The 17,422-nt window shown below is 43.7% G+C and overlaps 1 protein-coding gene across 1 annotated transcript in view; it reads right to left on the bottom strand.

Annotated features, from left to right (window-relative positions):
• Nucleotides 1–14,170: 14,170 nt before the first annotated feature.
• NUP43 (nucleoporin 43) overlaps nucleotides 14,171–17,422 on the bottom strand; it is a 34,262-nt gene continuing 31,010 nt past the window's right edge. The window contains exon 8 of the mRNA XM_077486673.1: nucleotides 14,171–16,572. Within this exon, the coding sequence (XP_077342799.1) occupies nucleotides 16,346–16,572 (227 nt within the window). The 3' untranslated portion in view covers nucleotides 14,171–16,345. The remainder of the gene's footprint in view (nucleotides 16,573–17,422) is intronic.

The following is a 17,422-nucleotide window of genomic DNA, read 5'->3' as shown; positions in this document are numbered from 1 at the left end:
TTAGGCATGATTTCTCTGTGGGAGTTGCCCTTCAACATTTGATTTTGGAAAGAATGGACATTCTCAAACAAAAACCAGTCAGTGTTAGAAATGGGCTCATTGGTGAACAAATTTCCATTCGGCTTCTTTGAATTTTCTTATCATTGCGGTCAAAAATAAACATCAAATGAATATTCTTAAAACAAAATTTTCTAAACAAAAATTGTACTAGTCTATGGCCAGCTTAACCAGTTCCCGACCGGCGAGCGCCGATGTACGTCAGCAGAATGGCACGGCTGGGCAAATGGGCGTACAGGCACGTCCCTTTAAATGACGCCATGCCATAGCATTTGTCGGCTGGGACCTCCACGAGTTGGGTTGCAGGTCCCGTGGACTCGAACGCCACGGGATACCCACGATCGTCTCATGGGGAGATGCTAATGTAAAAAAACATCTCCCCATTCTGCCTAGTGAAAGTAACACACAGCCACTCCCCCCACAGGTAGAAACATGCTCCAGGACACACCCAACCCCCTACACTGCCCCCTAGTGGTTAACCCTTTCACTGCCAGTGTCATTTACACAGGAATCAGTGCATTTGTATAGCACCAATTGCTGTATAAATGACAATGGTCCAAAAATGTGTCAAAAATGTCCGATATGACCATAATGTTGCAGTCATGATAAAAAAAAAAAATAATAATAATAATAATAATTCGCAAATCGCCACCATTACTAGAAAAAAGAATTATTAATAAAAATGGCATAAAACTATCCCCTATTTTGTAAACGCTATAACATTTGTACAAGCCAAACGCTTATTGCATTTTTTTTTACCAAAAATATGTAGAAGAATACATATCGGCCTAAACAGAGGGGGAGAAAAACAAAAAAAACAAAAACTTTTTTTATATATTATTGGGGGATATTATAGCAAAACGTAAAAAAAAATGCCTTTTTCAAAATAGACGCTCGTTGTTTGTTTATAGCGCAAAAAACAAAAACCGCAGGCGTGATCAAATACCATCAAAAGAAAGCTCTATTTATGGGGGAAAAAAAAAAAAAAAAAAAAAATAAAAAAAAAAAAGGACATCAATTTTGTTTGGGAGCCCCGTCGCACTACGACACAATTGTCAGTTTAAGCAACAGTGCCAAATCGCAAAAAAACAGCTTACCTGTAAAATACTTTTCTTTGATGTACATCAGGGGACACAGTGCTATAGTAGTTACTATATGGGTTAATAGGCCACCAATAGGTGATGGGCACTGGCACGCCCTAAGACCAGACGTGCATTCCCTATATAACCCCTCCCATTACCGGGAGTACCTCAGTTTTGTAGCCAAGCAATACAAGTGTATACTAAGGAGGGAGTGACCTGTGTCCCCTGAGGTACAAAGAATTTTACAGGAATTTTTTTTAAAAATTATGTTTTCTTTTCATACATCAGGAGACACAGTGTCATAGTAGTTACTACATGGGATGTCCCATAGCAATGGCAACTGAAGGGAGGGAGACACCAAAAAAAAAAAAAAAAAAAAAAAAGTAGGGCAAAAGAGGCTAGAGGACTTATACTACAGCCTGCAGTACACTGCGCCCAAAGGCAATATCCTCATGACCTTTAACATCGATTTGATAAAATCTGGTAAATGTGTGAACTGAAGACCAAGTTGCGGCTTTACAGATCTGAGTCCAAGAGGCACTATCCACCCTGGTTGAGTGCGCTTTAACATAAAAGTAGGAATTTTCTTTTTAAGCCGTAAGCTTGAACAACCACTTGACGAATCCATTTGGAAATAGTAGATTTTGAAGCTGCCTGTCCCCTTTTTGGACCTTCTGTCAGTACAAACAAAACATCCCTTTTGCGAACCTGAGCGGTCGCCTTTAAATAGACTCTGATCGCTTTTACTACATCAAGAGAATGTAGTGCCTTCTGTTCCCTAGATTGAGTTTCTGGGAAGAAAGAAGGAAGAATAAATATCCTGGTTTAAATGAAAACCTGTCACCACTTTTGGTAGGAATTCAGGATGAGGACGCAAAACCACCTTATCCTTATGCATGATCAAATATGGCTCTTTACAAAACAGAGCCACTAGTTCCTGTGGTCGAATGCGCCCAACCTTAACTCTATTAGTCCAGCCTTATTCTACATAGAGAGAAAACATTTGAGAGGAAAGATCACTGCTGGAATTGGGTGGGGGAAGTAAAATAAAAAATGATGATGAATGTTATTGGCTGATTGTAACAAAAGAGGAGGAGCAGTAAAATAGCTAGAACTACAGTACACACATACAGCCAACTTACTTTCATTTACGATTGCTAGCAGAGACATACACTGAATCATTTCAGAAGACAGTCAATCTTAGCTGGTCCATTTGTCAGAGGACCTGAATTATTTAGCAATTAAGCATAAGCACAGCAGCAGAACAATAATCAAGCAAGCTACAGTTCAACTTAACAGTTGATCAGTGATCACCATCACCAGTCCATTTTCTGTTTGAACTATATACATTCAACATGAACGACAAAGATTTGACAAAGCAGTGAAAAACATAAAAACGTTGAATCTTTGACTTATGGTGAAGATTCGACGGAGCAGCTAAACTATACAGAGTCATACAGTTTAGCTGCTCCGTTGAATCTTCTTTGAACATTCGACAGACACCATAAGCATTCAATGACAGATTTGACCTTAATTTGGATTTTCGGACAAATGCAATTAACGAAAAATGAAATAAATGAAAATGAATTTCGGGAGTAACTAAATAAATTTTTCAGACAAAAACGAAATTCCGAAATAAAATATTTCAGTGTATGCATGTCTACTAGCAGAAGAAATGGCAACCAAAAAGACTATTTTTCTTGGCAAAAGAACCAAGGGAATTTTCCGTAAAGGCTCAAAAGGCTAATTCTGTAAAGCCAAGACCAAAATTTAAATCCCAAGGATTTAGAGGTGCCTTGATAGGGGAATTAATCAGTATTACCCCTGAATAAAACTACACACCAGAGAGTGAAAAGAAAGAGGCAGTTGAAAAAAAAAATTTGGATTTTTGTACTCAACGTAAAATCCTTTTCTCTGTAATTTACCGACCGACACAGCTCCTCTCTGTAACTAAATTAATTGTTTAGCCTGCCATTAGGAGAACTAGGCAAAATTGTTACACAATACACAGAACTTTTAGTCCCGCCCCAGGGGGCAGACCCTGTGCCAACAACCCTCCCCGCTGCTGCTCCCAGCAGATTCAGTATGTCAACAAGCAGTATAACGTAGAGAAAAGGAGTGCTGTGTCGGTCGGTGAATTACAGAGAAAAGGATTTTACGGTAAGTACAAAAATCCTATTTTCTCTTATATTCACCGACCGACACAGCTCCTCTCTGTAACTATATGGGACATCCCCAAGCAGTGCCAAACGAGGGGTGTGAAAAACTGCATAAAAAAAACTTCATCCACCATGGCAAGTGGGAACAAGTGAAACTAAACCCACAAAAAAAAAAAAAAAAAACAGCAGTGTACGGAAAAACACCACCACATAACCAGGTATCCTCAACAGGAGTGATCCAAGACCGCGACATTGCAGAAGTAATGCAACAGTGCATTAACGAAACAGTACTGCGTTTTTATCGAAAAAACAGAAAAAAAAAAAAAAAATAGGATTGCATAATCTATTGCAACTACAAGGCCGCCTGCAAAACTTTGCGGCCAAAACAGGCATCAGCCGATGCACTGACGTCTACCTTGTAGAACTTGGTAAACGTATGGACAGACGACCAGGTCGCCGCCTTACACACCTGAGCGACCGACGCTTGGTGTCGGAAGGCCCAAGATGTTCCGATTGCTCTTGTAGAGTGGGCCGTGACTGGAAAAGGGGGCACCTGCCCCTTCAAGGCGTAGGCTTGGACTACAATCTGTCTGATCCACCTGGAAATGGTGGCCAACGAGACCGCCATGCCTTTCTTTGGACCAGCCACCGAAAAACAGTGAGCGACTCCCGAAAGGGAGCCGTGGCAGACAAGTACACCTTCAGAGCCTTAACCACATCGAGAGCGTGAAGGGCCACCTCCTTGGGGTGCTTCGGCTTAGGACACAATGATGGTAATACAATGTCCTCATTGATATGAAAAGCCAAAACCACCTTTGGTAGAAAGGACGGTTGTGGACGCAACACCACCTTATCCCTGTGGATGACCAGATAAGGCGACTTGCAGGACAAGGCCACCAATTCCGAAACCCTCCTGGCCGATGTGATGGCCACTAGAAAGACCACCTTCTGTGAAAGGGTCAACAGGGGAATCTCCCTGATATTCTCAAACAGCAGCTTCTGAAGCACCAACACCAGGTTCAAATCCCATGGGGGTAACGGTGGACGCACCGGACGGACTACATGTCGTACCCCCTGAACAAAGGTACTCATTAATGAGTGAGACGTCAGGGGTCGCTGAAAAAAAAAAAAAAAAACACAGACAACCAGGGCTGAAATTTGCCCCTTAATGGTGCTCAACGCCAATTTCTGGTCTACTCCATGCTGAGGAAACAGCAGGATCCTGGATATAGAGAAGGAGCATGGATGCCACCCTTTCTCCTCACACATGGAGATGTAGGCCTTCCAGGTACGATGGTATATCTTCCGTGAAGATTTCCATGCCCTCAGAATAGTTGGAATCACAGAGTTCGACAGACCCCAGTTCAACACCTGGCTCTCAATAGCCATGCCGTTAAAGCCAGCGATGGTAAAGCAGGGTGAAAGATTGGACGTTGATATAGGAGGTCCTCTCTCAGTGGCAGTCACAATCTGCATGGTGATTGCCACATCCTCCTCCAATTCTTAGGTGGAAGATGCTCTCAGGAGATCGTCTAGGTAACCCACAATCGTGATCCCGCGCTGCCTCAGCAATGTCAATACTGGAGCTGGTACTTTGGTAAAGACTTGGGGGGGGGGGGGGGGGGAGGCGATGCCAGGCCAAAAGGAAGAGCCACAAACTGGTAGTGGGCTTCCCCTACTGCCAAACGCAGACATTTCTGATATGTGCAGGTAAGCATCCTGGATGTCCAAGGACGCAAGGAAGTCCCCTTGATGGAGTGCAGCGACTACTGAGCGAACTGATTCCATTCTGAACCTCTGCACTTTCACAAAGTGATTGAGGGCTTTTAAGTCCAAGATCGGACGTACCCCTTCCTTTTTGGGAACCACAAAGATTTGAATAGAACCCCTGGAAGCGTTCCGATTCCGGAACCAGTACAATCACCCCCTGATTCAGCAAGTCCCTTACTGCCCCTAGCAGGGCCTTCCGGCGAACCGGGGACATGGGTAGCTGGAGGGGAAGAATCTGGTTGGAGGCCAAGAGAGAAACGACAGTATCTTGTAGCCGTTGGAAATCAGATCGCAGACCCATTGGTCGGATAACCAGGAGGTCCACCGGGCTGCAAACTCCCGAAGATGACCCCCCCCCAACCAATATGTGGGTGGGGGCAAACCTTCATGCTGTAGCACTTGTTCGCAGGCTTGCGGTTCCAGGGGCGCTTCTGGCCGTCCGTGGACATCCCGTCGGGCTGGGTACGTTTTGCCGAAGCACCGGGCAGACGAAAAAGCCGGTTGTGAGCGGAAAAAGAGGGCCCTTGCCTACGGCTTGGCTCCTTAGCCTTCCTGGCCTGTGGGAGTAGGGTACACTTACCCCTAGTGGCAAACCCATTCCCTGTAGATGAATTTGTCAAAATAAGTCAAATACGGGAACACCTTAGGTGAATGTGCTGGCTTGCGGGACCCAAAAGGGACCGGTACATCAGCAGAGGGATCCGCTGGCTCCTGAATCTTCAGGGTAGCACACAGCTGTGATAAGTGCTCCAACAAGCGCTTTGTCGCACCCGGAATCATCCTCACTGTCCGAACGGTCCTGGTCAGCCACGTCTGATAGGTCAGAGCAGGGGTCACCAGCCGCAGTAGAGCCCAAGTCTGCATCAGAGCTCTCCCCAGAGGACGGGGGGGCCCAGGGGCATCTTACGCGCACCTTTCCTCCCACGCGCCGCCTCTATCTTAGCAACAAAAGAGTTAAGGACCACCGTCAGGGTGTCCATGGGCACTGCGCTATCCGCAGGTGACCCAGTTGCAATAGCCTGGATTTCAGGGGAAGAAACACCAGTTTCTGAAGCCTTGCTGACCCTAGCCTGTCTGCCACCTGCAAGGGGACTTATGACAGTGAAAGCCTCACCCTCCTGATGCCGCTGCGTGGGTGGGTACTTAGCGCCAGACTCACCACCCTGGAGCATTCTGTGAATGCCACCAACCGTGCCTGTGGTCCCTAGGGGGTTATCCAGATGCAGAAAGGTGTCGGCAGCAGCTGTCTATAATAGCAGTGAAACATTCTGCAGAGCCTGCTCCAGCGTCCTGTACACACAGTAAACAGCCTGTGAGAGCACATGTAAAGCTGTCACAAGAGAACTGCGGTGAAAATAGCGCTCGGCCTTCAAGAAAATGGCCACCAATGCAACCAATAGGAGAATCCCATAAAAGATGGCTGCTGAGGCTCACAAGGGGAACCTGCATTTCCCACAGTCTGCATTTCCCACAGATGCGGTGACAGGACAAACCCAGAACAGTGCTGCCTGCCTACAGCCAGAACACCTCCACAGACACCTTTTGAGACCCCCCCCCGACCGGGACCAGGACCAACGCTAGCCGCACAAAGCCCCACAGGTGAGAGACCCAGCAAACCTCAGTACACACACCGCCAGCAGCACATGCAGCCCCCCCCCCCCCCGGGGGGAGGAGGGAAGATAGGGATGTGGGAGAGAAGAGAAGGAGGTGAGGTGGCCCCCGAATCGACCTCCCAGGGAATGCCCAGCTGCTCAACCCCCCGAAGCAGGGAGAGCCGTACTTATCAGTCCTGAAGAGCTGGGAGACATTCCATCACAGACCTACTCCTGCGCATTTACAGGGTAGCTGTTGGCCCGGTATACTGTGATCCAGACATCAGTATCCCGGTCATATGTATACCTCGGAGCATTGAAGCTCACCGACCACCTCTGAAGCTGAGGCATGTCGTGGCCTGCCGAGGCCTTAGCTGCCGCCTGCAACTTCTTGTGCCCCCCGGTGATTGATGCAAGCCACAGCCGTGGCATTGTCAGATTGAAACCCGACAGAATAATCCCGTAGCCTTAGAACCAGGACTCTAGGGCCAGACGTACTGCCCGAATCTCTAGAATGTTGATGGGCAAGGTCCATTCTGACTTGGACCATCTCCCCTGGACAGAAATTCCTTCCAGGACTGCTCCCTAGCCTAGAAGGCTGGATCCGTTGTCACCACTTTCCAGGATACTGGCAGAAAGGATTTATCCTTTTGGAGGTTGCTGGATAGCAACCACCAAATTAAAGCACTGACATATGTTGGTTAATAAGTGTATTGGAAAATCCAAAGCCTGAACCTTCTTGTTCCAGACCGACAGGATGGTGTTTTGTAGCAGTCTTGAGTGAAACTGCATGTAAGGGACGGCCTCGAAGGAGGCCACCATTTTCCCTAACAATCTCATGCACAGCTGAATGGAGGGATTTTTCTTTGTTTTGACAAGTTGAATTAGTTCTATAATGGAACGGATTCTTGTCTGGGGTAAGAACACCTTCTTCTGTACAGTATCCATGACCAGCTCCAAGTACTGTAATCTACTTGATGTTTTTAAGGAGGATTTTTCTAGGTTGAGTATCCAACCCAGAGATTCCAGGTAGTTTACAGCTGTAACTAGACTTTGGTTTAGACCAGAGACTGGATGATCTATTAAAATTATATTGTCTAAATAGGCTAGGACTGTTATGCCCTGAGCCCTTAATCTGGCTAAAGGAGGTGCCAGAATCTTTGAGAACACCCGTGGTGTTGTGGCAAGACCGAATGGCAGGGCCACAAACGGAAAATTATGATTTTCTATCTCGAAGCATAGAAATTTCTGGCGAGCGGAAAATATTGGCACTTGGAGATATGCATCCTTGATATCGATTGATGCCAAAAACTCCCCTCCTTGCAGGATGGAAATAACCGATCGGATTGATTCCATGCGAAAGGACCAGATATTTAAGTGCCGAGATCTAGAATGGGTCTTAACTCTCCGTTTGGTTTTGGAACCGTGAAAAGGTTTGATTAAAAACCTGTGCCCTGTTCCTCTAAGGGAGACTCTGATATCACCAGCTGGGATAAGAGATGATCCAGAGCTAGAGAGAGACTACTTTTTCTCTGGATACATTTGATCTTAGAAAACAAGGAGACGGAAACTCTCGAAATTCTAGTTTGTAACCTAGAGAAACTGAGGAAGCCATCCATCTGTCTTCACATTGTTCCTGCCAGATCTTTGAAAATTCCAGGAGCTTTCCCCCCACCCGAGCGGGGGCGCCCCTTCATAAGGAGGCTTTAGCATTCTGCTTTGCGGGCTTTCTGCCCCAAGACCTCTTTTGACCCTGGTGCTGCCCTTGGGGTCTTCCCCTTGAACCTGATGGTGGAGGCCGTCAAGACTGCCTAGAGGCTGATGCCCCTGGTACAGACAAGGAAGCACGCTTAAAGGAGAAATGTTTAAACTTCTTCTTTACTGGTAAAAGAGAGCTTTTCCCATTAGAGATCCTTTGGATGTATTTATCCAGATCGTCTCCAAATAGCCATTCACCATGAAAGGGGAAACTGGCTAAGAGTTTTTTTACACGGTGCTTCGGCTGACCAATTTTTCAGCCACAGAACTCTGCGAGAATTCACTAGTCCTAGCATAAGCCGTGAGACTTGAATGATAGACTCATTTATAGCATCTACCGTGAAACAGTGCATCTGATATGCCAGCCCATTGCTGGGCCTGATGATCAGGCAGAATCTTAAGTATTTCCCACAAACTGTTCCTTAATGGACTGAGATACACCAATTGCCGCAAGAACTGGCTGCACTTCTGAACTGGCTAAAGACATATTGCTTTTAGAAAGAAGTTCCAACTTTTTATCTGTTGGATCCTTTAACATGAGCACATTATCCACCGGACATGTGAGACTCTTGTTCATGGAGGCGACTGCAGCATCAATTGTTGGAACCCTCCATTTCTTATAAAAATCCTCCTCCATAGGATAAAGTGTGGAAAATTTTTGGGGAGGATATTGTTTATCCGGATGTTCCCCTTCAGAATATATAAGCTTTTTTAGCCATGAATGAATAGGAAAGGAATCCCCAGATGGGGGAGGTTTTAGTGATCCCAAACCAGAGGTGGGCTCAAGAGCGTCTACAAGCAACCTGTCTTGTGATGCTACTCCCTCTATATTAGGATCCTCAGAAGAGGATATATTGGCATCTTCCAAATCTCTTGTAAGATCTTCCTGATCCCCTGCCCCTTGCACCTCAATAAGAGGGTCCTGAGCACTAGATGAGGATCTGCTACGTTTAGACCCACTATGGAGAGTTATCATAGCATCATTCTTCTTTCCAAATTAGAGATGGTAGAAGAGAAAACCTCCTGCGTGATATAAATAGGGACTGAAGTGTCCAGCGCAGCTGCAACAACAGTCTCCCCTGACGGCTCAATCTGACTGGCCGATTCGCTCTCAGAGGAGGATGACATTCTTTTGGAAAAGGATTTAGTTTGTTGTGAAACCACTGACCCTTTAGAACCCTTAGATGAGTTCCTGGTCCCTGTTCCATTCATAGCCTGAGGCATTACCAAAAAAGAATGTACATTGCTAGGTTATAGTCCAGCGCTTTAAGCTGCTATTAATACCCAGCCTGGTAAAGTAATAACGTGTCAAAGGGAAATGCCTGTGTCACCAAATCAAACCTGAAGTAAGCCCCCTCCTGCTGATGTGTCCCTCCACAGCCAGCCTTAGCCACACACACACACACACACACTGTGCTTTAAAATCTTCCTCCACGTGCAGCCGGCATCTGACGCCATTAGCCCTCCCCCCCCCCCCGTTTTCAAAAGAAATCGTTTGATGGCTCCTGACAGCGCTTTTTCCAGCATAAGGCAGTGAGTGCTCAATACAACCCCTAGTGGTGACACATAGGTATGAAAACATTATAAACCAAGTAGAAATTCATAAGAAAATCCAAAGATTTTTCTTAGAAATCTCCACTTACCTTCCCGCCGCAGGGTTATCTGAGATAAACCCAATCTTCACCCTGCACAGTGGGCTCCGAAACTTTCAGAAACAGGTGAACTTAGAGGCTACCCACAATCCTGGACCCGCAACAGCACCCTGCCAGTAAAAACTTTATGGCCTTACTACCAAAAAGTACTGGATCCCATGGTCCAGCTCTCTAAAAAAAAAAAAAAAAAAGAGAAGCATATTCAAGCAAAATCTAGTTTCTTCGGACACAAGGCCCCCGGGTACCATTCCTTAAGCCCATTAAAGGACACTCTGAATGGATCCGGTCAGCATGGCTAGCCTCAGTAAGGATTGCGTCCAGTGGAGCTCAGCACAGGTTTACTCATGACCAACACCTTAGACACTGGCGAAAAAACTGAGGTACTCCCAGTAATGGGAGTGTACTTTTGGTCTTGCGTGCCAGTGTCCATCACCTATCGGTGACCTATGAACCCACATAGTAACTTCTATGGCTCTGTGTCCCCTGATGTATGAAAAGGAGGGAGGAGGAGGGACTTATATCCTGATGCGCATTTAAACCTAAAATAAGAGGCCAATGTGTTTTGGTGAGTGGGTATCTTAAATGGGCAGTGCCATTGGAAGCACAAGTGTGTTTATTTGGACAGTATAATGATACAATGATGGATAAGGGTCTGTCCGTATTTCTCTGCATTGAGCACACCATTGATTCTGACCAAATCTTCAACTCCATTTGCAGAAATTCAGCTTCCAATTTGCAAGGAACCTCCACCAAATTCTGATTCATCAGTCCAGAGCACCTGCTGATGTTTTTCTGCACCATTTCCTATGTTTTCATGCATAGGACATAGAAACAAGGCTAAGCGACTCAACTATGCATGAAAACACAGGAAATGGAGTGCATACAAATGGCAGCAGGTGCTCTGGACCAAAAAGTCAAAATTTTTAATATTTGGCTGTAGCAAAAGGCAGTTTGTTTGCAATAGGCTGGAGGGTTGTAGAATAATGAATGTCTGCAGGCAACAGTGAAGCATATTGGAGGTTACTTGCAAGTTTGGGACTGCATTTCTGCAGAGTTGGAGATTTGGTCAGAATCAACGGTGCCCTAAATGCTGAGACATACAGGCAGATACATATTCATCATGCCGGTCTGGGATTACATGAAGAGACAGAAGGCTTTGAGACAGCTTACATCCACAGAAGAGCTGTGGTTAGTTCTCCAAGATGTCTGGAACAACCTACTTGCCCGGTTCCTTCAAAAACTGCGTGCATTTGTACTTAGAAGAATTGATGCTATTTTGAAGGCAAAGGGTGGTCACACCGAATATTGATTTGATTTCTCTTCTGTTCATCGATAAAAAAAAAAAATCATCAACACTTCTATTTCTGAACGCATTCTTAAATTTACAGCATTTTTTCACACCCGCATAAGACTATTTCACACTACTGTATGAATGGTATATAGCCATATACTGGGGTACAGTACATGACATAGGATGAAAAGTCATAGACCCTGGCTACATTAAGATGACTGGACAAACTTTGCTGGACAAGCCTCCCTGGGAGTACCCACACTCCTTGAGACCTGTTTTTAACAAGCAATGCAGAGTGACACAGTAACAAAAGGGGAGGGAGTCCTTTGTCCCAAATTATGGAATTTACAGGCAAGTCAAAATTACTTCTCTTAATTTTACAGTACACCGACTAGATATTCATAGAAACTAGGACATCCCCAAGCAATGATTAAGAAGGGTGGGCAAGAACAAGGCAAACACAGCAGTGACAACATGCCAAATGAAACAAGGGTCTAAGACCCAACTCAGAATGCTGCTGAAAGAACCTGGCATCCAAAGGCTGCATGCACAGATGAAAAACACTTGGATCGTCATAAGATGCCCATTCTATTTGCTCATGAATGGGGAATGTCTTGAGACTTTCCAGCTTAGTACCCTAAAGGGGAATGACAAAATGGGGTAGGCTCAAGTGTAACAATGCTGAGGCTTTTGCACACAGCAAAAGTGAGCATGTCTATATTGGCAAGCATTTTACATGAAGCTAGGGTATCAGGTGTAAAGAAGCCTGAAGTAGAAATCTTCTGCTGCCTTCTCTAGCACTGACTCGAGGTCCTCTTCAATTTCCTGTGTCTATCACTTGTAGAACGGTGGATACTTTTGGAATGGTAGAGACTCAGAAAAAGGTGTAGAAGGAGCCTGGCATTTTGTAACTGACAGAGTTGCAGAGAAATCTGCCTTGGTCAAATAAGAATGTTTGTTGCTCGCAGAGCTAAAAATCAGTTGCACATTTGGCAGGAGCAAGTGTGGGCCTGAATTTTTTTTCCACTGCCATCAGAATTTTCCTGGAGTACTCCTCATGGAGTAGGTTATAGCAGTCGGGTAAAAACTTGCCTGGAGAGAAATACACAGCAACCCAGGTGTTGACAATAATTTTGCAAAATCTTCTTGGCAAAAAGGCAGGAGGAAGTGCCCAAGTACCTTATGAGGGCTCTGGTTGGAGGCTATGATAATAGCGTTACCCGTGGTGTGATGCAATACCTAGTCATTCATCTGAGACTTTCTGAATGGTGGAATTTAACATTCCTGGTTTCCCGACAGTTTTTCACAAGGACAATCCTAGGATTTGGGTATCACTTAAACAGGAAGTAAACTTCCCTCTAAATGTTTGTACCTATAGGTAAGCCTATAATAAGGCTTACCTATATGTACTGTAAATCTCTTAAACTTGCACCATTTAGGAAATATTTACTGTATAGTGTGCCAATTACGTGCCAGTCATGAACGCCACTGGCGGCCAGTCACAGAGCCAGAGTCCACGGACTTGGAAGGACGGGCAAAGATAAATGCAGCCTCCAGCTGGGAGGATGAGGTCTTCGTTTGCAGGTGTCACATGTCCTAGTATGAGATGCACATTATGCCTTTACTTTGCAGGTAAGAAAAAAAATAAAAAATAAAAAAGGGAGCAGTTTACTTCCTCTTTAAGATGATCTCTACATTTAACATCCCTTTAAATACTTTGCTGGGCACTGTATTAATTGTATGTAGCATCAGTGTTGCAGCAGTGGGATGTGAACTAACCATCTCACTCCAGAGGTGGACTGAGCGGAACCCAGCCATTCTTGGGAAGCTTTGTAGTCCACGAATGAGTAGCTGAGGGTGTGACTGACGTTGCGATCCCCGCCTCAGCATATCAGAAGAAGCCTTGTATTTATTGATGGAATAGCTTCACAGTGCTCAGGCCGACTTGATCTGGGAGTAAAAGGTGAAGTTTCCATTCTACTAATGGAAACGCAGTGTTGTACACTGTATGTAGCGGAGGCTACAGCACAGTTAATGCAGCATGATTAGTAAGTGAACCTGCTATTGCAGGAAAAAGGCCATTTGGGCCAGCTTGGTCCAAACAAACCATTTATAAAAAAAAAAAAAAAAAAGGGACATTAAACATTGAGAACCACTTTAAATAAGTTAACTGCAAATAAAAGGTATTCATTCTCATATGCTAGAAGGCTGCTCTGATAACAAGATTAACCTATCTTACCTTTCCATGTCCCTATATGGGTGCAGGCTTCACTCGTCAAGGTGGGCATACCCCCAAATGGGTTTTAGGGTCTGGGAACCATAGGAATCGATCATAGCCCTGGACCTGTATAGCATCCTAGGGCCAACTACACACATTGCACAAGTGCCAAGGAGAGCGCCTGAGCAGAATCCAGTGCCCAACACAACATTACAAAGTGTGGGGTCAAATAGTGTTCCCCAAGTTACTGCCCTGGACAACAATCCATATTTAAAAAAAAAAAAAAAAAAAAAAAAAGGGAATTGTTAAAACACCTGGCAAATTTTATTTTGTGGTCTGTGCTCTGCTGAGATAAGACAGAGCTGCCACCAGAGCTGGAAGACATACCCTTACCTACTCTCCCAGCGAACAGTGGAAAACAGATTTCCCATCAATAAGATCTGTCCCAGTGACAATGAATACCAGAACAAATGAAGAGTGAACAGGAAGTTATAGTACATGTCGATCCCTTTCCACCAACAATGACCTGCCTACATTGCCTAGAAACATGCAGAGAACTAGTTGTCATCAATGTGTCTAAAACATATGATATGTAATGTAAACCAAGATTTTATTTAAAAATGTCATTAGCTTTTTGATGGGATAGGTAGGGGAAGGAACTACGGAAGGTAAAATATAAGCAAATTCAACTCTAGCTTAAAAAAATAAAACAAATAATTAGTCCATTCAAAATCGATTGAGAAAGTAAAGCATACAAAAGTAGGACTCCTTGTACAGTGCATCCACAAAGTATTCACAGCGCTTTACTTTTTCCACGTTTTGTTATGTTACAGCCTTATTCCAAAATTGATTAAATTCACAATATTTCCTCACAAAACTACAAACAATACCCCACGATGACAACGTGAAAGAAGTTTGTTTGAAATTTTTGCAAATTTATTAAACATAAAAAATAAAATAAAATCGCATGTACTAAAGTATTTACAGCCTTTTCCATGACACTCAAAATTAAGCTCAGGTGCATCCTGTTTCCACTGATAATCCTTGAGATGTTTCTACAACTTGATTGGGGTACACATGTGGTAAATTCAGTTTAATGGACACGATTTGGAAAGACACATGTCTATATAGGGTCCCACAGTTGACAGTGCACAAACCAAGTCCAATACATTGTCTGTAGATCTCCAACCTAGGACTGTATTTAGGCACAGATCTGGGAAGGGTACAGAAACACTTCTGCAGCATTGAAGGTCCCAACGAGCTCAGTGGCCTTCATCATTCGTAAATGGAAGAAGCATGGAACCACCGGTACTCTTCCTAGAGTGGGCCGCTCGGCCAAACTGAGCAATCGGGGGAAAAAGTGCCTTAGTCAAGGAGGTGACTCGATCACTGACAGAGCTCCAGCATTTCTTTGTGAAGAGGAGAACCTTCGAGAACAACCATCTCTGCAGCACTCCACCAATCAGACATGTATGGTAGAGTGGCCAAAAGGAAGCTCCTCAGTAAAAGGCACATGACAGCTCGCCTGGAGTTTGCCAGAAAGCACCTGAAGGACTCTCAGACCATGAAAAACAAAATTCTCTGGTCTGATGAAACAAAGATTGAACTCTTTTTGCCTGAATGTCTGGAAGAAACCAGGCACAGCTCATCACCTGGCCAATACCATTTTTACAGTGAAGCATGGCAGCATCATGCTGTGGGGATGCTTTTCAGCAGCAGGAACTGAGAGACTAGTCAGGATCGAGGGAAAGATGAATGCAGCAATGTACAGAGACACCCTTGAAGAAAACCTGCTACAGAGTGCTCTGGACCTCAGACTGGGTGAAGGTTCATCTTCCAACAGGACAATGACCCAAAGCACACAGCCAAGATAACAAAAGAGTGGCTACAGGACAACTCTGTGAATGTCCTTGAGTAGCCCAGCCAGAGTCCTGACTTGAACCCGATTGAACATCTCTAAAGATATCTGAAAATGGCTGTGCAACAATGCTCCCAAACCAACCTGATGGAGCTTGAGAGGTCCTGCAAAGAAAAATTAGAAACTGCACAAAAATAGGCATGCCAAGCTTGTAGCATCATATTTAAAAAGACTTGAGGCTGCAAATAGTGCCAAAGGGTGCTTCAACTAATTAATGAACAAAGGCTGTGAATACTTATGTACATGTCATTTTTTTAAATAAAATTTCAAACAAACTTCTTGCATGTTGTCATTATGGGGTATTGTTTGTAGAATTTTGAGGAAAATAATGAATTTAATTCATTTTGGAATAAGGCTGTAATATAACAAAATGTGTAAAAAGTGAAGCGCTTTGAATACTTTCCGGATGCACTATACTTCAACAGGCAAAAGTAGGGCTCCATAATCAAACCTGAGGAAACATTTGGGAGTTGGTGCAGCTAGGTCTGAAAAGTGGTTGTTCAACAAAATTTTACCAGTAGCAAATATACATTTTGAGTTTGATAACCTTTTACACCTGTCTATTTCGAAAAGTTAAAATTTTCTGTAGCAACCAGGCAAAAATATATCAAGAATACCATGAAAACACCAACATTGTTTTACTACATTTGTTTGAAGGAACACCACTTGCATCCGCATATCCTTATTATCCCAAGGATAAATGGTAATCTTCTTTTGAGCATGGCATCACTAAAAACAAATGATTTGCAGATTAGAAGATTATTATAAAAATGTTTAATCCTCTAGCAAAATACAAAATCAAAAGAAAAAAGGTCTTGCCACATCCCAATCCACGCTTGTTCAAAAATCTATGTAAAAAGGTTTTTGGAAACATAGATGGACTCTGAATCAGTGCCACATACAAGGTATTCGCCTAAAACATCCAGGCTATTCACAGATAGCGTGTAAGAGGGCATTAGATTGTCAATTTCTAGAGGTCCTTTTGTGGGATCACTGCTGAGCCAAGGTGTCATTACTGACTGGTTAACAGAGTGTCCTAAAGTGCTACGGGACAAATGTGAAGTTCCTTTTCCTCCTGTAAAAAAGTAGAAATAAAAAATAATAAAAAATAATAAAGTGTATGAGCAGGGTTAAATAGACAACATGCAGAGATGAATGTATAAATGTTTTCACACATAATTTATACAACTTTCAACCAGGATTCACAATTTTTTCCTATTTAATCTATGCAGTACAATAGATGAATTATTGGTGAAAGTCATTTAAAGAATAGGTTCTCCTTTCATAACATGCTATGTGATCTTCTCCCTAGCTGTCACAATTAAAAACAGATACATACATACATACATACATACATACATACATACATACATACATACATACATACATACACACATATATATATATATTTTTTAAATAGAGGCTCTAGAGAATAAAATGGCGGCAGGTGCAATCTTTTTGTGCCAATGCAATGGTTTTTCAAATGCAATTTGGAAAAAATACACTTTAATATATTAAAAGGAAAAAAAACACAAATATATACCTCAATTTTTTGGTGAAAATATGAAAGATGATAAGCTGAATAAATAGATACCTTACATGTCATGTTTAAAATTGCATGCACTCATGGACTGGTGCCAAACTATGGTACTTCTAAATCTCCATAGGCGACGTTTGAAAAATGTCTACAGGTTACCAGTTTAGAGTTACAGAGGAGGTCTAGTGCTAGAATTATTGTTCTCACTCCAACGTTTGCAGCAATACCTCACTTGTGTGGTGTGAACACCGTTTACATATGTGGGCATGACCTACATATGCATTCACCACTGCATGCAGGGATAGGAGTACTTTTACTTTTTTTACACTCTCCCGGGGTCAATCGCTTCTTAAAGTGATCCAGCAGTGAATGCACCACTCAGACCACT

Source organism: Lithobates pipiens, unplaced genomic scaffold (assembly GCF_037356315.1).
Source record: "Lithobates pipiens isolate NorthernLeopardFrog02 unplaced genomic scaffold, aLitPip1_a1.2 Scaffold_18, whole genome shotgun sequence".
NCBI lineage: Eukaryota > Metazoa > Chordata > Amphibia > Anura > Ranidae > Lithobates > Lithobates pipiens.
Note: the sequence above shows the minus strand (reverse complement) of the source record. Positions and strands in the feature narration are given on the sequence as shown.